General features: G+C 44.8%; 1 protein-coding gene across 3 annotated transcripts in view; it reads right to left on the bottom strand.

Annotated features, from left to right (window-relative positions):
- LOC138661792 (cytochrome P450 2C23-like) overlaps positions 1–24,898 on the bottom strand; it is a 100,104-nt gene that overhangs the window by 53,061 nt on the left and 22,145 nt on the right. For 2 of the 3 annotated variants that reach the window (XM_069746714.1, XM_069746715.1), the window contains 2 exons: positions 20,177–20,337; positions 18,189–18,365 (listed from right to left, as the gene is read on the bottom strand). In XM_069746714.1, coding sequence (XP_069602815.1) covers positions 18,189–18,365; positions 20,177–20,337 — 338 coding nt within the window. The remainder of the gene's footprint in view (positions 1–18,188; positions 18,366–20,176; positions 20,338–24,898) is intronic. The other variant, XM_069746716.1, reaches the window with a different exon arrangement.

Here is a 24,898-nt window from a genome sequence, read left to right as displayed (position 1 = left end):
CGCTCAGCGGGCGAAAACTTCCTGGAAAAGAAAGCACATGGTTTCATCACTGAGCAATCAGAACCTCTCTGTGACAAAACCGCCCCTGCTCCAATCTCAGAAGCATCAACCTCGACCTGGAACGGAAGAGAAACATCTGGCTGACACAACACAGGGGCAGAACAAAAACGACGCTTCAACTCCTGAAAAGCTTCCACAGCAGCAGAAGACCAATTAACCAAATCAGCACCCTTCTTGGTCAAATCGGTCAATGGTTTGGCAATGCTAGAAAAATTACAGATGAAGCGACGATAAAAATTAGCAAAGCCCAGGAACTTTTGCAGACTTTTCAGAGATGTTGGCTGAATCCAATCCTGGATGGCTTGGACCTTAACTGGATCCATCTCGATAGTAGAAGGGGTAAAGATGAACTCCAAAAATGAAACTTTCTGCACACCGAAGAGACACTTTGATCCCTTCACAAACAAAGAGTTAGCACGCAGGACCTGAAAAACCATTCTGACCTGCTTCACATGAGACTCCCAATCATCTGAGAAGATCAAAATGTCATCCAAGTAAACAATCAGGAATTTATCCAGATACTCACGGAAGATGTCATGCATAAATGACTGAAACACAGATGGAGCATTGGCAAGTCCGAACGGCATCACTAGATACTCAAAATGACCCTCGGGCGTATTGAATGCAGTTTTCCATTCATCTCCTTGCCTGATTCTCACCAGATTATACGCACCACGAAGATCTATCTTAGTGAACCAACTAGCCCCCTTAATCCGAGCAAACAAGTCAGATAACAATGGCAAGGCATACTGAAATTTAACAGTGATCTTATTAAGAAGGCGGTAATCAATACACGGTCTCAGCGAACCATCCTTCTTGGCTACAAAGAAGAACCCTGCTCCCAGTGGTGATGACGATGGGCGAATATGTCCCTTCTCCAGGGATTCCTTCACATAACTGCGCATAGCGGCGTGTTCGGGCACGGATAAATTAAATAATCGACCTTTAGGGAATTTACTACCAGGAATCAAATTGATAGCACAATCACAATCCCTATGCGGAGGTAGAGCATCGGACTTGGGCTCTTCAAATACATCCTGATAATCAGACAAGAACTCTGGGACCTCAGAAGGGGTGGATGACGAAATCGACAAAAATGGAACATCACCATGTACCCCCTGACAACCCCAGCTGGATACCGACATGGAATTCCAATCCAATACTGGATTATGGGTTTGTAGCCATGGCAACCCCAACACGACCACATCATGCAGATTATGCAACACCAGAAAGCGAATAACTTCCTGATGTGCAGGAGCCATGCACATGGTCAGCTGGGCCCAGTATTGAGGTTTATTCTTGGCCAAAGGTGTAGCATCAATTCCTCTCAATGGAATAGGACACCGCAAAGGCTCCAAGAAAAACCCACAACGTTTAGCATAATCCAAATCCATCAGATTCAGGGCAGCGCCCGAATCCACAAACGCCATGACAGAAAACGACGACAAAGAGCATATCAAGGTAATGGACAGAAGGAATTTGGACTGTACAGTACCAATGACGGCAGACCTAGCGGACCGCTTAGTGCGCTTAGGACAATCAGAAATAGCATGAGTGGAATCACCACAGTAGAAACACAGACCATTCAGACGTCTGTATTCCTGCCGTTCAACTCTAGTCATAGTCCTATCGCACTGCATAGGCTCAGGTTTAACCTCAGGCAGTACCGCCAAATGGTGCACAGATTTACGCTCGCGCAAGCGTCGACCGATCTGAATGGCCAAAGACAAAGACTCATTCAAACCAGCAGGCATAGGAAATCCCACCATGACATCCTTAAGAGCCTCAGAGAGACCCTTTCTGAACAAAGCTGCCAGCGCAGATTCATTCCACTGAGTGAGTACTGACCATTTCCTAAATTTCTGACAATATACTTCTATATCATCCTGACCCTGGCACAAAGCCAGCAAATTTTTCTCAGCCTGATCCACTGAATTAGGCTCATCGTACAGCAATCCGAGCGCCAGGAAAAACGCATCGACACTACTCAATGCAGGGTCTCCTGGCGCAAGAGAAAATGCCCAGTCTTGAGGGTCGCCACGCAAAAAAGAAATAATAATCAAAACCTGTTGAATAGGATTACCAGAAGAATGAGGTTTCAAGGCCAGAAATAGCTTACAATTATTTTTGAAACTTAGAAACTTAGTTCTATCTCCAAAAAACAAATCAGGAATAGGAATTCTTGGTTCTAACATAGATTTCTGATCAATAGTATCTTGAATTTTTTGTACATTTATAACGAGATTATCCATTGAAGAGCACAGACCCTGAATATCCATGTCCACACCTGTGTCCAGAATCACCCAAATGTCTAGGGGAAAAAAAAAAAGTGAACACAGAGCTGAGAAAAAAAAAAAAAAAATGATGTCAGAACTTTTTCTTTCCCTCTATTGAGAATCATTAGTTGGCTCCTTGTACTGTTATGTTTGCTAATGACAGGTGTTATGAAGGCAATCCAGAAACACAGTGTGCTTAGCGATCAGAGCGCACACAGTGATCTGACAAATACCCAAAAATACAAGAACGAGCTCTGAGACGTGGAAACTCTGTAGACTGCACACCTGATCCTATCCTAAACACAACTAAAAGCGGCTGTGGATTGCGCCTAACAACTACCTAGGCAACTCGGCACAGCCTAAGAAACTAGCTAGCCTGAAGATAGAAAAATAGGCCTGACTTGCCCCAGAGAAATTCCCCAAAGGAAAAGGCAGCCCCCCACATATAATGACTGTGAGTAAGATGAAAAGACAAAATGTAGGGATGAAATAGATTCAGCAAAGTGGGGCCCGATATTCTAGGACAGAGCGAGGACAGTAAAGCGAACTTTGCAGTCTACAAAAAACCCTAAAGCAAAACCACGCAAAGGGGGCAAAAAAAACCCACCGTGCCGAACTAACGGCACGGCGGTACACCCTTTGCGTCTCAGAGCTTCCAGCAAAACAAAAGACAAGCTGGACAGAAAAAAAGCAACAAAAAAGCAAGAAGCACTTAGCTATACAGAGCAGCAGGTCACAGGAACAATCAGGAGAAGCTCAGATCCAACACTGAAACATTGACAAGGAGCAAGGATAGCAGCATCAGGCGGAGTTAAGTAATGAAGCAGTTAACGAGCTCACCAGAACACCTGAGGGAGGAAGCTCAGAAGCTGCAGTACCACTTGTGACCACAGGAGTGAATTCAGCCACAGAATTCACAACAGTTAGCTAGTTGCTAGTTGTCGTAACTATGAATATCTTTTTTCTATACTACATTTCTAATTGGAGGCATTTGTTAATATTATTATTCTACCTACTACATGTTAGGATAGGATCTAGGAGATGTGAATAGCCCTTTAAGTATTGCATGGGGACATTATTATTATTTATATAGCACCATTAATTCCATGGTGCTGTACATGAGAAGGGGTTACATACAAATTACAAATATCACTTACAATAGACAAACTAATAAAGGTAGATTGGTAGAGAGGGAAAAGGACCCTGCCCTTGCGGGCTTACATTCTACAGGATTATGGGGAAGGAGACAGTAGGTCGGGGGTTGCAGTAGCTCCGATGGTGTTGAGGTGGCCGTGTGGTCATTACAGGTTGTAAGCCTCCTTGAAGAGATGGGTTTTCAGGTTCCATCTGAAGCATCCAAATGTGGAGGAAAATCAGACGTGTTGGGACACAGAATTCCAGAGAATGGGAGATATTTGGGAGAAGACGTGGACACAATTGGTTGATGAACGAATAAGTGTGGAGGAGAGAAGGAGATCTTGGGAGGACCAGAGATTATGCGAGGGAAAATATTGGGAGGTTAGAGCAGTGCTATACAGAAAAGAAAGGTTATGGATGGCTTTGTAGGTCAGTGTTAGTAGTTTGAACTGGATACGCTGTGAAATTGGGAGTCAGCGAAAAGATTTGCAAAGGGGATTAAGCAGGAGTGCAGCGAGGAGAGAGATTAATTAGACAGGCAGCAGAGTTAAGAACGGACTGGAGAAGTGCAAGAGTGTTAGAAGGTAGGCCACAGAGGAGGATGTTGCAATAGTTGAGGCGGGAGATGTTGAGGACATGCACAAGCATTTTGGTAGAGGGTTGAGAAAATGATGGATTTTAGAAATATTTTTGAACTGGAGGCGACAGGAGGTGGCGAGAGCTTGTATGTGCAGTTTGAAGGACAGAGCAGAGTCAAGGGTTACTCCATTTCCCTTACAAGGGAATGTGTGATGTCATTTATTGTGATAGATAGATCAGGTAGGGTAGATCTGTAAGATGGAGGAAAGATAATTAGTTTAGATTTTTCCGCTTTGAGCTTGAGGAAGTGAGAGGAGAAGGAGGATATGGTGTATAAACACTCTGGGGTTCTGGACAGCAGAGAGGCGACATCTGGGCCAGAGAAGTAGAGCTGAGTGTCTTCAGCATATAGATGGTAATGGAAACCATAGGACTTTGAGTTGTCCCAGGCTAAGGGTATAGATGGAGACGAGTTGGGGTCCTAGGACAGAGCCTTGAGAGATACCAACAGAGAAAGGGCAAGATGAGGAGGTACTATGGGAGTAGGCAGTGCTACATGTTCAGTTGGTAAGGAATGAGGAGATCCAGGATAGGGCAAAGTCTTTGATGCCAAAAGAAGTAACAGTATAGAGAGTTATCTGTTTGCTTTAGCTGTAAGTCGTTAGTAATTTTGGTCAAGGCAGTTTCATTGGAATGGTGAGGACGGAAACCATATTGTAGGCTGTTGAAGAGTGAGTTAGATGCAAAGTGAGAGGAAAGTTCAGTGTGAATTTGCTGTTCAAGGAGTTTGGAAGCAAATAGGAGCAGCAATATGGGACTATAGCTGGATATAGTGCTCAGGCCAAGGGATAGCTTTTTGAGGCTAGGTGTGATTGTGGCACATTTGAAAGCAGAGGAGAAGGTACCAGAAGTTAGTGATATTTTGAAGAGATGGGTTAGGGATGGGATAAGTGTTGTGGTGAGGTTGGAAAGGAGGTGGGATGGGGTCAAGTGCACAAGTGATCAGGTATGATTTGGAGAGGAGATGAGTAAGCTCTCCTTCAGTGATATTGGAGAGGAAAGTTATGGGGTTAGGGCATTGGTCTGGTATTCAAAGGAGGTGTGGTGGTCGATCAATAAAGACTTGCCTTTTTTGATCTATCTTATTTTTGAAGTGCTTGGCAAAGTCCTTGGAAGTGATTAGGGAAGTCGGAGGGGGCAATGATGGGTGGAGGAGGGAGTTAAAAGTGTTGAATAACTCTTTGAGGTTGTAGGATAAGGAAGATATGAGGAATAGTGATGAGCGAATATACTCATTACTTGAGATTTCCCAAGCACGCTCAGGTGTCCTCCGAGTATTTTTTAGTGCTCGTAGATTTAGTTTTTATTGCCACAGCTGAATTATTTACATCTGTTAGCCAGCATGAGTACATGTGGGGGTTGCCTGGTTGTTAGGGAATCCCCACATGTACTTATGCTTTCTAACAGATGTAAATCATTCAGCTGTGGTAATAAAAACGAAAACTCCGAGCACTAAAAAATACTCGGAGGACACCCGAGCGTGCTCGGGAAATCTCGAGTAATGAGTATATTCACGCATCATTAATGAGGAATTTAAAGTAGGCCTGTTTAGCAGCGGTGATGGCTGATTTGAATGTTAGTGTTGATTGTTTCAATGCGGTGAAGTCGTCTTGCAAATGCATTTTCTTCCAACACCGCTCTGCAATTCTGGATACTTGACGAAACTTTTCAGTGATGTTATTGTGCTAGGGCTCTATTGATTTGTCCCACTCTGCTATGCATGAGAGGGGCGACTGAGTCAATAGCCGATGCAAGAGTGGTATTGTAGAAACTAGTGGCAGTATCTGTGTTGTGAAATAAAGATATGAAGGACAGTGGTAGAATAGAATCAGAGAGTGTGTGAGTGTCTAGGTGTGCGAGGTTTCTGCGGGGGTGCACAAGTTGTTGGACATGGGTGACAGATGAAGAGGACGGTGATGAAAATGTGAGTAGATGGTGGTCAGATAGAGGTGGAGGAGAGGTTCTGAAATTAGATAGGGAGCAGAGATGAGTGATGACCAGGTCTTATGTATGTCTGAAGAAAAGATATATTCAGCTCACCCTTTAGATGAATTTCCTTATGAGTCCAGTAAATCTTCTTGAGCACGAATTTGCGTCTCTGCCAGACGCTTAGAGAGGCACATGTGGAAAAAAGAGAATCCAAATCCAAGAGATAAAATCACTAAACTTTAATAGTATTCATTGAAAATAGAAATAGGCTGTAAGCCATACAAACACTGAGAATGAGACATACATACTGAGACTAAGAACACTTGAGTGTTCGAAACACGTACAGTTTAGACAGGCACTCGCCTTCATGTATACACTTTTTTTGTATGGCTTACAGCCTATTTCTATTTTAAAGGAACACTATTAAAGTTAAGTGATTTTTTCTCTTGGAGCTGGATTCCCTTTTTTCCTAGTGTATATCTGCCTTTGTGGATGGCTGAGGAGGACCACTGGAGGGCCATTGAATTCCCTCTATAAAATCTATGTCACCTTATTATTTTGGGGGGTTAACCCCAATGGCATATTTAATTGGAAATCAAGAAAAAAAAATGAATGAAGACAAGTGCCATAAGTCACAGGACAATCATTGTTTAGATATGCCTCAATCGGTCAAGCTTCCTGCATCCATATTGTAACTCTTCTTATACAGTGGGTACAGAAAGTATTCAGACCTCTTTAAATGTTTCATTCTTTGTTTCATTGCAGCCATTTGGTAAATTCAAAAAAGTTGATTTTTTTCTCAATAATGTACAATCTGTACCCCATCGTGACTGAAAAAAAAAACAAATGTAGAAATTTTTGCAAATTTATTAAAGAAAAACTGAAATATCACATGGTCATAAGTATTCAGACCCTTTGCTCAGACACTCATATTTAAGTCGCATGCTGTCCATTTCCTTGTGATCCTCCTTGAGATCGTTCTACTCCTTCATTGGAGTCCAGCTATGTTTAATTAAACTGATAGGACTTGATTTGGAAAGGCACACACCTGTCTATTAGGCTAGTTTCACATTTGCATTTAAATCCGCAGCGTTTAATACGCATCCGCAAGGGGTGGAAAAACCGCCGCGTTTGTACGCGTTTATATGCGTTTTTTCCTGCATTTGCGGTTTTTGTGCGCATGATGAGAAATTTCACAAGAAAAAAATCTAGATAATCAGACACCACCAATGGGACTACAGAGGGTGTGTATTATGGGATTTCTTTATATAGACCCCTGAACAGCTGTAATTTTCAGATTTTGCTCCTGTATCCAGTGTCATGATGGATCTTCGCATGGAGAGCTTTTATTTCAACCTGGATTTAAGCATCAAGCTGTTTCTTGCCTGTGCTTTTGCTTGGGAGCAAGACAGAAATCGCGAAAGATGGAGAAGGAGACAACGTCGGCGTTTTTGGAGACACCCCATTATCGAACTACGTGAGAGCCGTGGAGCCTATCACATGCTGTATGGCGAGCATAATGCCAATCCGGAGAAATTCCATGAATATACAAGGATGTCGCAAGACTCGTTCCGGGATTTGCTTGCTCGTGTCCAAGGAGTCATACGGAGACAGGACATCCAGCTCCGTAGAGCGATTCCACCAGAGGAACGTCTGCTGGTTACATTAAGGTACGTTCCAAATCTAAACCAATGACAGTCCAAATTTTGTGTTTTCAGACATGTATGTTTTGGGTATGTTCCTTTCTTTCTTTAGCGTAACCACACCATAAATTGAATAGTTTGTAATTTTTGGGGGGGTTTCTTTTTCTTACAGATTTCTGGCAACCGGAGAGAGTTTATCCTCCCTCCACTTCCAATACCGGCTTGGAATATCCACCCTGTCTGGAATAATTGCGGACACCTGTCGGGCTTTGTGGAATGTACTCCGGGATGAGTTTATACCCTTACCCACCGTGGGCATGTGGCTTGAAATTGCGGAAAAATTCTGGAGTGTGTGATTTCCCCAACTGTTTAGGAGCGGTGGATGGAAAGAACATCCACATTATCAAACCTGCCAGAACAGGATCAGAGTATTTCAACTACAAAAAATATTTTTCTGTTGTGCTCATGGTAATAGCTGATGCGAACTGTCTCTTCATCGCCGTGGACATTGGAGCTTTTGGTCGTGGCAATGATTCCCAGACTTTCAAGAACTCAGATATAGGCCACCGTTTGTATGGCAAAAATTTCAATTTTCCCCCACCACAGCCTCTCCCCAACACTCAAGTTCCACCGATGCCATTTATTATGGTTGGGGATGAGGCCTTTCAGATGTGTGAAAACCTACTGAAGCCCTATTCCAGTCAGGACTTGAATCACACTAGAAGGATCTTTAACTACAGACTGACCAGGGCCCAAAGAACAGTAGAGTGTTCCTTTGGCATTCTGGTCTCTAAATGGTGCATTCTTGCATCAGCCTTAAATCTAAAAGTGGAAACAGTCGACGAGGTGGTCAAAGCCTGTGTGGTTCTGCACAATTATATAATGGCTAAGGAGCAACCCATCATTGAACTTGATGAACCAGTTGCACACCCACTGCCCGATTTCCAGCATCACTCGCTGCGGTCAACTGCAGCAGTTGGTCACATGCGGGACCAATTCGCTGCCTTTTTTGATTCATATATTGGACGTGTGTAATGGCAGGACAATGTTGTGTAAATGTCCTGTTGCAATTAGATCTGTACCAGTAATTTTCTGGAATGATAATAATATTTCTCATTAATAAACTTTAGTTTTTGTTGTGTCTCCTATGTTTTTCCATACCAAACCAAGTTGCAGTATTTGGTCTGTGTTTAATATCAGTATTTGTAATCCAAAACCAGAAGTAGGTGATAAAGGCATAGGTGCTAGTTATTATGTTTATATCATCATTTACCTCTAAATTTTCCACCCCTTGTTTTGGCTTACAAATACTGATATAAAACACTGGCCACATACTGCTAGTGTTATGGCAGCCATGTTGCTTTAAGCTTGTTGGCGTCATTGCGTCCTGATTCTGTTCTGCAGTATCCATTGGACACAGACTGAAGAGACAATGACTGTCACACTAAAGAAATCTATACTCATCAAGTCAGGTGTCAGAAATAATGAATTCATGATGCACATATAACAGCCTCATGAATTCACTATTTCTGACACCTGTGCAGGTGAGCATAGATATGCCATGCGTGACCAGTGACCACCATCGTCCCTTCAATTTGTGTGTAATAGATTATGTACACAGAAGAGAAAATGGAGGTTATACAAGACAGTTCTCTACTCACCAGGTCAGGTGTCCTAACTAATGAGTTTTTTGACACCTGACCTGTTCAGTAGAGTTCTGCCCTGTATTTCCGCCATTTTCTCTTCAGACTGCAACACTAGCCACACACTAAGCAGAAAGAACAGATTATGGAGATAATACATCTATTTTTGGGGGGCCACCTCATATCTTTATACTACAGACACAGAAAGCTGAAGTCTTTTTTTAGAACTACTGGAGATATGATGTGGCCCAAAAATGCAGTGTGTGACGAAGTTTCTTATTTGGCGCACGGTGTGTGTTGCCGGCGGTGATAGACACAATAAACCAAACATAATTGGGGCAAATCAAATTGTATTTATTTTTTAACAACCCAAAAAATGTATTTAACTGCGACGGCTTGGGGTAGAGTGATGTAAACGGGGGGTGTTAAGAACTGAGGCCTGGCTAACTGTGGATGACGCAGAGGTGACAGGAGAAGGGGCAATGAAACTAGTGGGGTCTGGTAGTTCGGGGATGGGGCTTGATACATGAGAGGCTTGAGACGCACTGGAAGGTTGAGACAAACCTAACATTACAGACACATTGGGAGGTGAAAAGGGAGGAATGCTAAGAGTCCTCTGTTTTTTTGTGCTTTTTTCTGTTTTTTTTTTACTTTGCCGGGTTCTGGGAGGTATTGGTGGGCTCATATGGCATGGCATGGTGGTGGGTGACCTGTCAGGGTCTGGCTGCACTGTGTCAGAGTCCATAGTGGTTGTAGAGCGTGCAGCCATGCCAGAGTCCATAGTGCTCGTAGAGCGAGTAGCCATGCCAGAGTCCGTAGTGCTCGTAGAGCGTGCAGCCATGCCAGAGTCCGTAGTGCTCGTAGAGCGTGCAGCCATGCCAGAGTCCATAGTGCTCGTAGAGCGTGCAGCCATGCCAGAGTCCATAGTTCTTGCAGAGCGGAAGGCCATGCCAGGGTCCTGCTGCATCGTGGTGGTGGCGGTATGGAAGGCCATGCCAGGGTCCTGCTGCATCGTGGTGGTGGCGGTACGGAAGGCCATGCCAGGGTCCTGCTGCATCGTGGTGGTGGCGGTACGGAAGGCCATGCCAGGGTCCTGCTGCATCGTGGTGGTGGCAGAACAGAAGGCCATGCCAGGGTCCTGCTACATCGTGGTGTCAGTGGAAGAAGTCCAAGCAGGAGCAGCGGTTGTCATGGTGGTGGCGGTGGGATGTCCAAGTGCATTCGGCATGGTGCTGGCGCTGTAGTGGTGTCCGGCTGTGGAAGAAATTGAGGTGGCCGTGCAGTGGTATGCAGCAGAGGTCGGCATTGAGGTTAATCGTGACAGTGAAGGAACAGTTGGATATGCCGACACTGTCTGCTGAAAATACTGACTCTGCTGCATAGCCTGCACATAAGCAGCATTGCAGGCCTGCATGACACTAAGCTGGAGATCAGGAGTAAGGTATTCCGACATGCTCTGCTCAATTTGGTTAAAAAATGATGAATTGGCCTCTGGAGGGCTGCTTTCACTTGATCAAGGCTTTTGGTGACCTCCTGGATATGTGCATTCAAGAGGCTATGTGAAACATCCATTCGGTCACCCAAAGCCTTGATTGCTTCGTGTAAAACCGAGCTCAAGTGCAAAAACCTCGGCATGAGTGACCTGTCCGAAGCCCTCTGCCGCTGCCGGAAGGAGCCCAAAAAAAAGGGGGCAGTGGAAGAGGACCGCGAAAGGGGAAGACCTGATGGACCAGCTCCCTGGTGTACAGTTAGTGTGGAAGGCCCACTTGCTGCTGCGCTGCTGGATGGCTGGGACAGGTCCGCGGCTGTCGGATGAAGGACCGCTCCAAAACCTGGGCCAACAGTAGTACTCCATGTGCTGTGAAAAAAAGGAAAAACAAAATTAATACCAAAAAATAACCAGACGCGAAATCCTGTGGAATATAAAAATACAGATTATGGCAATACAATACAACCTAATGCACGTGATAAAAAGTTGCGTTCTCTGGGCAAGGACCGGTCTTAAAAATGCCAGAACACAATGGTATTTATATCTTCGGATCCTTGCTACTGAACCACTGGGAACATGGCTCTCTTGACGCAGGTCCTTGTTGAAGCGGTCCTTCATCGAACACCACCGTGTTTTGACTTTGCCCACTGTTAAAAAAAACATTTTGGTCAGAAAAATGACTTTTGGCCATGCTCAAAACAACTGTGTGTGATGACAGAAACTCCAGAGAGTTTTTTTCATCACACACAGTTGTGTGAGCACGGCCAAGGTCTCTGCTGCTTCACACTGCAGTGCAATACTTACCAAATGCATTTCGGACCCGAGTCGGGGCATTGTCCCAGCCACCCCACATCTCTTTGGCCACCTCATTCCATAGGCGCCGCATCGTGAAGTTGTTTGAGTGCAGTGGATCCCGGGTGTCCCACAACGGGACTCGCTCCTGGACCAGGGAGATGAGGAGGTCATTCTCAATTAGAACATCCTCCCATTGTGGAACCTAGAAATTAAATAAAGTCATTAAAGTTTGGTCAATTAATATAAGAAAAAGAAAGAAAAAAGATGCTGAGAAATGGCATGAATAGGAAAGTCAACATACAAAAGGATTCCAGAAGAAAAAAGTAAAGAAATACGAATGGAAAGAAAGGAAGATTCAAGAATATTACACTGAGGATGCATAAAAAAGTCAGCCTTGTATACGTACCCGCTGCCGTCTTTCAACCCGACCTTGACTCTGCTGCTCCTGCCCAGTCTCTGCCGCAGATGAAGAAGAGCTCTAAAAAAATGAAAAACAAAAATTGTCCCATGTGTGGATGTGACAGTGAATACTTACCAATCGGACGAGGCAAGTACTCACCTCACTGACATGCTCGACTTCCGACGGCCCAGGAAGAAACTCCTCATAAGAAGAAGCCGAAGAAGAAGACATTCTGATGCATGTAGAAAGAAAGAAATGGCAGAAATTAGGACATGTAGAGACAGAAAATAGAAAATAAAGGCATTGGCTAGGATATACTCACATTGTTCAGAGTCTGGTTTCCTCCAAGGTGCTTGTGTCTGTCTGCTCTGCTTCAGTGTCTGCTGAGTAGTGACCTGCAAATGTACACTACCTCCCTTTATCACCTACTATGTGAGGGGTGGCTTATCAGTGTCTAGACATGTTTTTCTCTTGTGAAACGCATGTGTTCACGAACGCAACCAAACGCATGTGCTTCTGAACGCATGCGTTCATATTGACAGCAATGCGTTTTTTTGTCGCAAACCTTGCGTAATCGACCGCATGCGTTTCCAGGCGGCAAATTGTCGCCTCTAAAAATTACTACATGTTGCATTTCTGCGCCAAGCCGCAAACGATGAAACGACGCATGCGTCGTCAAACGCGGCAAAACGCGAACAATCACAAAAGCATGCGTCCCTAATTTTAAATATAGGAATACACAACGCATGCGGATATATGCGGTAGAAACGCTGCGGACACAACCGCAAATGTGAAACCAGCCTAAGACCTCACAGCTCACAGTGCATGTCAGACCAAATAAGAATCATGAGGTCAAAGGAACCGGCCAAGGAGCTCAAAGACAGAATTATGGCAAGGCACAGATCTGGCCAAGATTATAACAGAATTTCTGCAGTACTCAAAGCTCCTAAGAGCACAGTGGCCTCCATAATTCTTAGGGTATGTGCACATGTTGCGGATTTGCATGTGGAATTTTCTGCGCAGACACTGCATCTCTTGGCAGAGAACACAGTTAAAAATACGCACATTTTTTATGTGTCATTTACGCATTTTTGATGCGTTTTTTTATGCGGATGTTCATGCGTTTTTTCATGCGGATTTGTATGTGTTTTGTAAGCTGAATAAAGATATATTATTAAACAAAAAAAAAGAATTGTGATTTCATTTCTTTGTCCAGCCTCTTCTTTTACATACTCTATTGAAGAATAATGTTTACACACACAGATAGATAGATCTATAGATTCTGTAGCTAATACCAAGCCCAATGTTTAGTAATAAACATAATAAAGTGGTACATTAAGAGTTAAATACAGACACACACAAAATATGCGTCAGGCTGGGGTCACACTTGCGAGAAACTCGCACGAGTATTGCACCTCAGTAACCGGCACTCGGACCAGAGCGTTCAGCTGCATAGAAATACATGCAGCTACACACTCCGGTCCCAAGTGCCAGCGGCAGTGCTTCGTACTGAGGTGCAAGATTCGTGCGAGTTTCTCACAAGTGTGACCCCAGCCTTAAACACAATATCTATCTGCTTAATTTAAAAATAATTGAAAAGAAAATGGCGTGGGCTCCCTTGCAATTTTCTGCACCAGAGAGGGAAAGCCAGTGACCGGGGGCCAATGTTTGTAGCCTAGAAAGGGGTTAATACCAGTGGATCTTTCCAAGCTATTAATATCAGCTCGCAGCTGTATATTTAGCCTTTACTGGCTATTAAAATAGTGGGACCCCCCCAAAGAAAACAACGATGGGTCCCCCTATAATTTATAGCCAGAAAAGGCTATGCAGACAGCTGTGGGCTGATATTAATAGCCTAGGAAGAGGCCACGGATATTGCTCCTCCCCAGGACTACAACACCAGCTCTCAGACACCCCAGAAATTATGCATTTCTAAGATGCGGCAATTCTGGCACTTAGCCTCTGTCTTCCCAGTGCCCTGTAGAGGTGGCATATGTGGTAATAGTTGTGGGGTTTGTCACTTTTGTATTGTAAGGTAAAGCCAGCTTAGTAAAGGAGAGGCGTCAATAAGACACCTATTACAAATCCTATAGTTGTTAAGGGGTTAAATAAACACACGGCCAGAATAAAGTATTTTAATGAATTAAAACACTACACAGTGTGCCATCTATATTATACAGCTAATCCATGCGACACTCTCAATCTCCTGCAATAAAAATAAAATATACCAACACAAATACTCCCTGTTCTGACGTAATCCATTTAATAACAACTGTCCCACAATAATCTTCCCTATAGAGCTGTCACATCAGGAGATGTGACCACTCTACAGGGCCTCCACTGACAAGAGATAATGGCTCCTGCAGTGTTAACACTGAGGGTTCACTTCAGTTCATCCCCTCACTTTACGGCACTGCTGTGGGAATTTTCTCACACAGCGTTGCTGATGACAGCATGAACTCAAGTGACCTCTGACGGCAGAGTTATCCACTGCAGGAGGATACCTCTGGTCACTTTATCACCGGAGTCCCCTGGAGATCGGTCACATCTGCCGATGCGACAGCTTTACACAGGAGATCATCGTGGGACATTCGTTATGAAATGGATTACATCAGAACAGGGAGCATACTGTTGGTTTAATATTTTATTTTTTTTTACAGGTTATCGAGGGCGTCAGGGCCTAGCTATATGGTGAGTATGTACTGTATATGTGTGTATGTTTTTTTTTACACTTGAAGACAGTAGTCGGATGATGGGACTCCTGTCCCATCATCAGCTAGCTGTCACTGTAGCAGGCATAGCCAAATGGGACTAGTAGTCCCATCAGACGATGCCTGCCTACATACAGACCTGCACACACACACAGCCATGCAGACACCCGCACACACACATACACACAGATACACACAGACACCTGCACATATTCTCTGCACACACATGGTCTCCGCCCACACAGTCTGCCCAGACACACAGTCTCCACCCACAAACTCTTCCTTCTCCTGATCTGCAGCATTTCTTGCATGCAACTCTGCAGCAAAACCTCAGATTTTTTTTAAATCTGCAGTTTTGCTATGGATTTCCCTGACTCAATGGTAGTCAATGGGTGCAGAAAAGCTGCAAATCCGCAAAAAGAATTGATATGCTATGGAAAATAAAATGCTGCAAAACCGCGCATATTTTTCCACAGCATCTGCACACCAATTCTTAATTAAACATTGACTAACATTGGTGGTGCACTACACTATGGATTTCATGCAATTCAACGTGTCCAAAAACGCATCAAAATCTGCAACGTGTGCACAGAGCCTTAAATGGAAGAAGCTTGGGACCAACAAAAGTGTTTTTAGACCTGGCCGTCCAGCCAAACTGAGCAATCATGGGAGAAGAGCCTTGGTGAGAGAGGCAAAGAAGAACCTCAAGATCACTGTGGCTGAGCTCCAGAGATGCAATAGGGAGACGGGAGAAAGTTCCACAAAGTCAACTATCACTGCAGCCCTCCACCAGTCGGGCCTTTTTGTTATGACCTGGTGGTTAGGAGCACCCGGCACGACCTGATAGTTAAACGCACACAGGACAAGCTCTGGGATGTGGGAGCTCTGCTGACCGCAGGCCCTAATCCTATCACAACAACTAGAAATAGCCGTGGAGCGTTCCTGACTCTCCCTAGATGCCTCTTCACAGCCTAAGAACTAGCTAGCCCTAGAGATAGAAAATAAGCCTACCTTGCCTCAGAGAAATTTCCCCAAAGGAAAAGGCAGCCCCCCACAAATATTAACTGTGAGTAAAGATGAAAGTCACAAACACAGAAATGAAACAGGTTTTAGCAAAGGGAGGCCAGACTAACTAAATAGACAGAGGATAGGAAAGGTATCTTTGCGGTCAGCACAAAAAAACTACAAAAGACCATGCAGAGTGTGCAAAAAGACCCCGCACCGACTTACAGTACGGAGGCGCCACCCTGCATCCCAGAGCTTCCAGCTAGCAAGACAAAATCATGAAAGCAAGCTGGACTAGAAAACTATGAACAGAAAATAACAATCGGGGACTTAGCTTCTTGCAGGAAGAGACAGGTCTCCAGAAAGATCCAAGAGCGAACTGAACCAGCACAGGAACATTGACAGCTGGCATGGAGTAACGATCTGAGTGGAGTTAAATAGAGCAGCCAACCAAAGGATAAACCACGTCACCTGTGTAAGGAACCTCAGAAGCAGCAGCTTCACTCACAGCCACCAGAGGGAGTCCATGGACAGAACTCGCCGAAGTACCATTAACGACCACAGGAGGGAGTTCGACAACAGAATTCACAACACCTTTTATGGTAAAGAGGCCCCGACAGAAGCCTCTCCTCAGTGCAAGACATATGAAAGCCCACATTGAGTTTGCTAAAATCACATGAAGGACTCCCAGACTATGAGAAATAAGATTCTTTGGTCTGACGAGACGAAGATAGACCTTTTTGTGCTGATAATTCTAAGCAGTATGTGCGGAGAAAACCAGGCACTGCTCATTCCCTGCCCAATACAATCCCAACAGTGAAACATGGTGGTGGCTGCATCATGCTCTGAGGGTGTTTCTCCGCTGCATGGACAGGACAACTGGTTTCCAAGTACAGAAATATCCTGGATGAAAACCTCTTCCAGAGTGCTCTGGACCTCAGACTTGGCCGAAGGTTCACCTTCCAAAAAGACAATGACCCTAAGCACACAGCTAAAATAACAAAGGAGTGGTTTCAGAACAACTCTGTGACCATTCTTGACTGGCACAGCCAGAGCCCTGATCTAAACCCAATTGAGCATCTCTGGGGAGACCTGAAAATGGTTGTTCATCAACATTCACCATCCAACCTATTGGAACTGGAGAGGATATGCAAGGAAGAATGGCAGAGGATCCCCAAATCCAAGTGTGAAAAACTTATTGCAGAAGATTCATGGCTGTACTGGCTTAAACAGGTGCTTCTACTCCATACTAAGCAAAGGGTCTAAATACTTATGACCATGTGATATTTCAGTTTTTAGTAAAACAGGATTTTAATGTTTCAAGTCCTCTTCCACTGGGTTCGAACCTGTGTCAGGCACACATGGTTTTCTCCCCTCAGTGTACAGGTGCATTAGCCCTGAGCGCCACCTCTCTCACATCAGGCTACACAATAACAGCGGTGAGGCACACTAAATTTCAGTATCAGCCCTATGGGCGGGGCTAGGAGTGGGGGGTGGGACACAAGTGGCTATAAAAGTCGGGTTTCCCAAGCAGATGGTAACCCTGATGAAGAAGGACTGCGTTCCTTTGAAACGTGTCGGTTGTCTGCTTGGTCCCAGCATTGCTCCACACTTTTTGTGATGTCACACAGTGAGCGCTCCCGTCGGCCATTTTTTTTTTTTGTTTTGCTTCACTGTCTCCAGGGACGCCACCAGCCGGGGCGTTCCTGGTTTCCACGCCGACTCACCGCCTTCCTGTTTGGCTGCTGCTACCTGGCGCTGGCTTCCTCGCCCAGTACTTGTTCCTCAGGAGCAGCGTCTCATGTGCTGGACTCACTTTCCAGGCGCTCGGATCCTTGGTACCTCTGGCACTACGTCTATCATTAGACCTCGGTGAGTCAAACTCGTATTGGTTAGTGCCAACACCTCTGGTACCACGTTGTGCTCAGCATAGTATTTATCACAGTGCACTTATCCTTCCACTTTTTCCCATCACATGTAGCAGGGACTCAGCGGGGAGTTTATTAATTGGGGCAACGTTTGTATACTCCACCTATTGGTATATAGATTCTTCAGCACAGACATTTCTCTTTAGCGCGGTATCATCCTGTTTTACTAATATTGTTTAATTACATTGACAGCCCTGGCATCTGGCTGTTTTGATACCAGCAGCAAAGGGTATCTTTTCGATTGGTAGCGCTGGTGTTTTACTTTGTTGTATATATCAGTTTTTCTTTTTTAATAAATGTGTGAAAATGTGTACATTTCTGTTTTTTTCAGTCAAGATGGGGTGCAGAATGTATATTAATGAGAAAAAATGAACTTTTTTGAATTTAACAAATGGCTGCAATGAAACAAAGAGTGAAAAATGTAGGGGGTCTGAATACTTTCTGTACCTACTGTACCTATGAGAGATTTCAAGTCCTAATTATGTATTCACCTATAATAGCTACTATAGCTGGTGTTGTAGAAATGTACTGACTTGATTCATTCGGATAAGGAAGCAATCAATGTAATCTCGGGGACAGGCTGAGTCCAGTGTCTTCTGATGGGTCTTGATGCTTTCCTTCACATAGTCTTTAAGGGATTTAACAAGTTGAAATGTTTTTCTATGGGGTCCAGGTAAATACTTCATTATTCTAGGGAAGGTATCATATACCTAAAAGAAAATAATAAAAGTAATGAATAGGATTATACATACAGTTCATATATTGTAAATTAAAATGAGCCATTGGACTGCACAGTGGAGGCCCAAGTGAAACATTCACTTGCTTCTAAAATGTAGAAAACTAACAATTTTCTTAACCATTTTTATATAATTTTGATATGGCATTTTTAATATTTGACAAATGTTTTCATTCAAGCAGGGAAATGCAACTTCCCGCTCTGGGAACTGTCTAATGGGTTTTACATTTTGTTCAAAAGCTTACATGAAATACTACTTAGTGAAAGGTGCACGGATAGGATATCACTCCAATATTCATGAGAAATAGAGAATCACGGCACATTCCTTCCTTTTGATGGATTTGCGGTTCCTGGTTGTGCTGACTTGTACTCCTGCCTCTACAGTAATTTGCATTTTTCTAATGAACGTCTTGCTAACCAAAACAATTGCATTTTTCTGATGAAGGTCTTGTTGACAGAAATGTTAATTATTTAATGCCCTGATAGGAATGCCATGATTTTCTGTTTTTCATGAATTATGGGTTTTGTAAACCAACTATTTTGAGCACTTTCCAATAAAGGAGGTGTTATAGGCATCTCTAACATATTACTTAAAGGGAACCTGTCACCAGAATTTGGCGGAACTGGTTTTGGGTCATATGGGCGGAGTTTTCGGGTGTTTGATTCACCCTTTCCTTACCCACTGGCTGCATGCTGGCCGCAATACTGGATTGAAGTTCATTCTCTGTCCTCTGTAGTACACGCCTGCGCAAGGCAATCTTGCCTTGCGCAGGCGTGTACTACGGAGGACAGAGAATGAACTTCAATCCAATATTGCGGCCAGCATGCAGCCAGTGGGTAAGGAAAGGGTGAATCAAACGCCCGAAAACTCCGCCCATATGACCCAAAACCAGTCCTGCCAAATTCAGTTGACAGGTTCCCTTCAAAGGGAACCTGTCAGCAGGATTGTGCCTAGTAACCTACTCACAGTGTAAGGTTGGTGCTGTTTTACTGGTTAAAATGATACCTTAGTTAAAGAAATTTGTCTCTTGGTTGATGATTAATCTTTATTTTCAGTTTGGAGTTAATGATATTCTTGTGCTGCAGCATAATCGCATGTGTACTTTGTTGTAATAAATGTGGTTGAGGTTATCTTGATCATAAAACAAAAACAATCCATTTGCGCCTGCGCAGTTGCAGCTATCGGTGTATATAGAGGTGATCGAATAGCTGCTATTGCGCAGGCGTCGACAGTGCCATCTTGCTAGAGAAAAAAAAATTCCTCCTCAAAGATGTCACCAAAGGCGCCTACGCAATTTTTTTTTTTATTTATTTATTTTTTCTATGAACAGGATAACCTCAACCACATTTATTATGAGCACAATAAACCTACGATTATGGTGCAGCGCAGGTGCGACAGCCGGCAGAACGAGTCTTTTACACTAAGTAAACTAGGGGGCAGGTAACTGAGGGATCAGTGACCAGTCAGCAGTTTTCAGTATGAATCGCTAATCAGAACATCACATGAAGACCTCCGCACAGGCTGCCCCAAAACACGAGAATCTCATTAACTGAAAACAGAAAATAAAGATTAAACAACAACCACAAGACGGATTTCATCAACCAAGGTATCATTTTAATCAGTAGAACGGCACACACTGTGTAGGTTACCGTCCTGCAGACAGGGTCCCTTAAAGTAACCTCCAAATTCATAATTAATCTGTAAACTTTTTTTTTTTTATTTCAAAATCAAATGAAATTCTTATATTTATTTTACTCTTATAATTGGCAAAACTGCTGCCTCACCTGCCCCCAAGTTGATGACACAATGTGGAAAGCTTTCCTTGATTCTGCAAGGGTATCCATCCACCTCTTATCACTGTAGTCAAAGCGCATCCCCATCACTAATCTTGAGATGATATTGGAGGAGGCACAAATGACTGTGGTACTGGGATCAAATGGTTGTCCTAAAGAGATACAAGATTCTCAAGTGAGGTAGTCATGGGTGAGCAACTGTCATCACTCTGGCATCCTACAGACAACATGTCTGCTGTGTGGAGCACATCACACTTACTTTAGGGCTCCAGCCCTGCATGTGTTCCAGGCTTCCTTAATATGGAACCTCTGCAGTAATAACGCCAAGGGACATGGATTCCATAAAAATAATTAATTGCATTTTTACTTCGCAAATGGCAGTATTTACAGTATTTGCAGTCAGATGTAGAGGGTAAGACCCAAGGGGGTGGCATCTTTACCACAGGTACAGAGCACAACTTCAGCCCTAGTTCTTGGTATCGGTAGAAGATTCATTTTACTATTTTCTCTAGCCCTAGGGGACCTTCTCCTTTTCTAGCAGTATATTTGGATTCCATCTTACTCTGCTTGTTAGAGTTTGAGTCCAATTTCTCCTGCAGCTTCAGAGGCAAAATGTGCGCCCAGGCCCCAACGTCTATCTCAAGGTTCCCAGGCCAGCAAAAAAAGGACTCATGCAGAGGGGCTCTCTGATAATCCTGATCTGAGTCTGCTGCTAGTTACTGCTCAAAACTCACTGCTTATGTCACTTCCTTTACTTGACACTAACTCTCAGTTCCCCTCCTAAACTGGGCCGGCCATTACAGTTAACCCTGCCTAAACTAACTGCAGCCCCAGTGAGTGTTACCATTTTATAACATACATGTTAGGGGTCGAGTTCCTACCTCTGCACAGGGGGAATCTCAGGCCATCTCCACTGCAGTCACCCATTCTTCTCCTGCCGCAGTGGAGCCTGCTCAGCAGAGACGTCGGTTCCAGCGTCTTGCTCAGTCTGACTCTGTGCAAAGAGTTACTGCTGCATTTCCTGCTTCTGCCATTGAAGTGAGTGCTGGGCAGTGGCGAGCAGACACTTCTGGGACTAAGTCCTTCTTTTCACGTTCTTAGCATGCCCAGAGTAAGATCTCTCAGTGGAGATCGAGGGTCACATGATCAGATACTGCAGCTAAGGCCACTGGTCCTTCAGGAAGGCCCTGTAAGTGCTCACGCTCTGTGGCAGCCTCTCATTGGTCCTTCTAGGAAGGTCCTATACGTGCTGCAACTATTTAAGGCTCGCATGGCCGCACGGCCATGCGCTAATATTGTCTTTTGTTATTTGCTTTGCGCCAGTGTGGTCACGTGAGTGTGTTCAGGGACCCGGCTGAAATAAGCCCCTAGAATGCTGGCATCTCTGGCCAAGGAGTTTGTGTTTGAATGTATTCAGGGACCTGGCTGAATTAAGCCCCTAGAATGCTGGCACCTCCGGCGAGGAGTTTTGTGTGCATGCGTGACCACTGACTGCTCTCTGTTTGGGCAGTTAGCCTTTGCCTCTGTGGAGTCTAATAGGGCACAGTGCTTTTCTTTCATGGCTACTCGGTGAATTAACTGAGTTAGTCCATACCGCCATATAGTGCCGCCGTTTGCTAGCAGCAGGTACTCCTGCACGGTGAACCCTGGGCTGCGAACGCAGCAATATCAATAAAAACATCTCTATTTACTTGGTGCGTTCCGCTAGCCCTAACATAATACTAGCACCAGGGTCTGGCTAGTAAATGGCGGACATTCAGCAATCTTTGCGGTATATCCAGCAGCTGGAGGATAGGTTGGCAGCTCTCGAGAGCTCAACCTCAGCTGTGGAAGTTACCGCAGTTGCTGTACAGGCTGCTAGCGTGGCTGCAGCAACCTTTTCCACTGCAACCCCTGTTCCAACATTATCTCGCCTCCCGCTGCCAGAAAATTTTTCTGGAGATAGAAAATCTTGTAGGGGATTCGTGAGTCAGTGCTCTATTCACCTCGAGCTCCTGGCTGCACGTTTTCCCACAGAGCGGGCTAAGGTGGGATTTATTCTGTCACTCTTGTCAGACAGGGCGTTGGAATGGGCTACACTGCTGTAGGAGCGTGGCTATCATGTGGTGCAGAGTGCTCCGCTGTTCCTGAGCACTCTGAAACAGGTCTTTTTAGGACCTCAAGTCACCCATGACACGGCGCTCCAACTGCTGGCACTAACTCAGGGTGAGTCCTTGGTCAGCCATTTTTCCATTTGCTTTCGTACTTTAGCTTCTGAGCTGGAGTGGTCGGATAAAGCCCTTATCCCCATATTTTGGAGGGGCCTGGCTGATCACGTTAAGGACGCACTGGCCACTAGGGAGATTCCTGCCACACTGGAGGAGTTAATAACTGTCTCTACTCGAATTAACCTCCGTTTTAACGAGCGGAGGTTAGAGCGAGTCGAGTGTAGGCAGAGGTTTCGGCTGGCTCCCACCTTCGCCAAACCTCTGGAATCTCCAGTCCAAGTTCCTGAGTCACATGAGGCCATGGAAGTGTCACGAGCAGGATCTAAGTCCCGAACCACTTGTGCACTCAAGGTCTGTCATGTTTGCCAACAGTCAGGACATCTTGCCCCCAGATGTCCCCAGTGGTCGAGGAAACGTCACCGTCTAGTGGTAGTAGGTGGAGGTACACTAGACACGGCGACGTTTGCCTCCAAATTGTCCGGTCACCTGACCGTGACGTCATCGAAGGTCCTTCACTCTCTGCATTCTCAGGAACGGGGGTGGATGCTTGCAGCGGTGACAGCCAGGGTTCGTCGGAGGGGTGAGTGTTGTGAATTCTGTTATCGAACTCCCTCCTGTGGTCATGAGTGGTACTTCGGCGAGTTCTGTCCATGGACTCTGGTGGCTGTGAGTGGAGTTGCTGGTTCTGAGGTTCCTTCCACAGGTGACCTAGGTTATTCTTAGGCTGGCTTCTCTATTTAACTCCACTCAGATCGTTACTCCATGCCAGCTGTCAATCTTCTAGCACTGGTTCAGTTCGCTCTTGGATCTTTCTGGTGACCTGTCTCTTCCTGCAAGAAGCTAAGTCCCTGATTGTTGTTTTCTTGTCCAGCTTGCTTTCATGATTGTCTTGCTAGCTGGAAGCTCTGGGATGCAGAGTGGCACCTCCGCACCGTGAGTCGGTGCGGGGGTCTTTTTGCACACTCTGCGTGGTCTTCGTAGATTTTTGTGCTGACCGCAAAGATTCCTTTCCTATCCTCTGTCTGTTTAGTTAGTCTGGCCTTCCTGTGCTAAAACCTGTTTCATTTCTGTGTTTGTGACTTTCATCTTTACTCACAGTTAATATTTGTGGGGGGCTGCCTTTTCCTTTGGGGAAATTTCTCTGAGGCAAGGTAGGCTTTATTTCCTATCTCTAGGGCTAGCTAGTTCTTAGGCTGTGTCGAGGCGTCTAGACCATGTCAGGTACGCTCCACGGCTATTTCTAGTGTGTGTGATAGGATTAGGGGTTGCGGTCAGCAGAGTTCCCACTTCCCAGAGCTTGTCCTGTATCGGTTTAACCATCAGGTCATTTCGGGTGCTCCTAACCACCAGGTCCATAACAGGTGAGTATATCCATATTTTTTATTTTTATTCTTTATTTTTTACATTAATATGGATCCCAGGGCCTGAAGGAGAGTTTCCTCTCCTTCAGACCCTGGGAACCATCCAGAATACATTCCGATATTTGTGTCCCTTTGACTTGCATTGGTATCAGGTATCTGCGATATCCGATATTTTTGGATATCGGCCGATACCATCCGATACCGATACTTTAAAATATTGGAAGGTATTGCTCAACACTTATGTTTACTAAACTAGATCTGCAGGGTGCTTACAACCGGATTCGCATCCGTGAGGGGATGAATGGAAGACGGCTTTTAAGACCAGGGATGGGCACTATGAATATCTGGTGATGCCCTTTGGGCTCTGTAATGCCCCAGCCATTTTCCAAGACTTTGTGAATGACATCTTCCGGGATATGCTTTCCACCTCGGTCGTAGTCTGTCTGGATGATATTCTCATTTACTCTCCAGATAGACTCCCACCGGAGAGATGTTTGCAAAGTCTTCGACCTCCTACGGGCAAACTCCCTCTATGCCAAGTTGGAGAAGTGTATGTTTGAGCATTAGTCTTTACCTTTCTTTGGCTATATCATCTCCGTCCAGGGATTGGCTATGGATCCTGCCAAACTACAGGCTGTGATGGACTGGCAGGAACCCCATTCTCTTAAAGCGGTGCAGCGCTTTATGGGGTTCATTAATTATTATCGCCAGTTCATTTTGCACTTCTCAACTTTGGTAGCTCCCTTGGTTGCCCTCACCAAGAAGGGGGCAAATCCCAAATTGTGGTCTGAGGAGGTCTCCAAGGCCTTTGTCTCCATAAAGTCACACTTCGCTAGTGCTCCCATCCTACATCGCCCCGATGTGGATAAGCCATTTATCATGGAGGTGGATGCCTCATCTGTTGGTGCTGGAGCAGTCCTCTTCCAAAAGGATGCTCAAGGTCAGAAGCATACTTGCTTCTTCTTTTCTAAGACCTTCTCACCAGCAGAGTGGAATTATTCCATTGAGGACAGGGAGTTGCTAGCCATGAAGTTGGCTTTCTCGGAGTGGAGACATCTCTTGGAGGGAGCTCGTTTTCCCTTCTAAGTCTTCCCAGATCATAAAAATTTGGTGTACCTGCAAACAGCCCAGAGGTTAAATTCTCG

Source organism: Ranitomeya imitator, chromosome 2 (genome assembly GCF_032444005.1).
Source record: "Ranitomeya imitator isolate aRanImi1 chromosome 2, aRanImi1.pri, whole genome shotgun sequence".
Classification (NCBI taxonomy): domain Eukaryota; kingdom Metazoa; phylum Chordata; class Amphibia; order Anura; family Dendrobatidae; genus Ranitomeya; species Ranitomeya imitator.
Note: the sequence above shows the minus strand (reverse complement) of the source record. Positions and strands in the feature narration are given on the sequence as shown.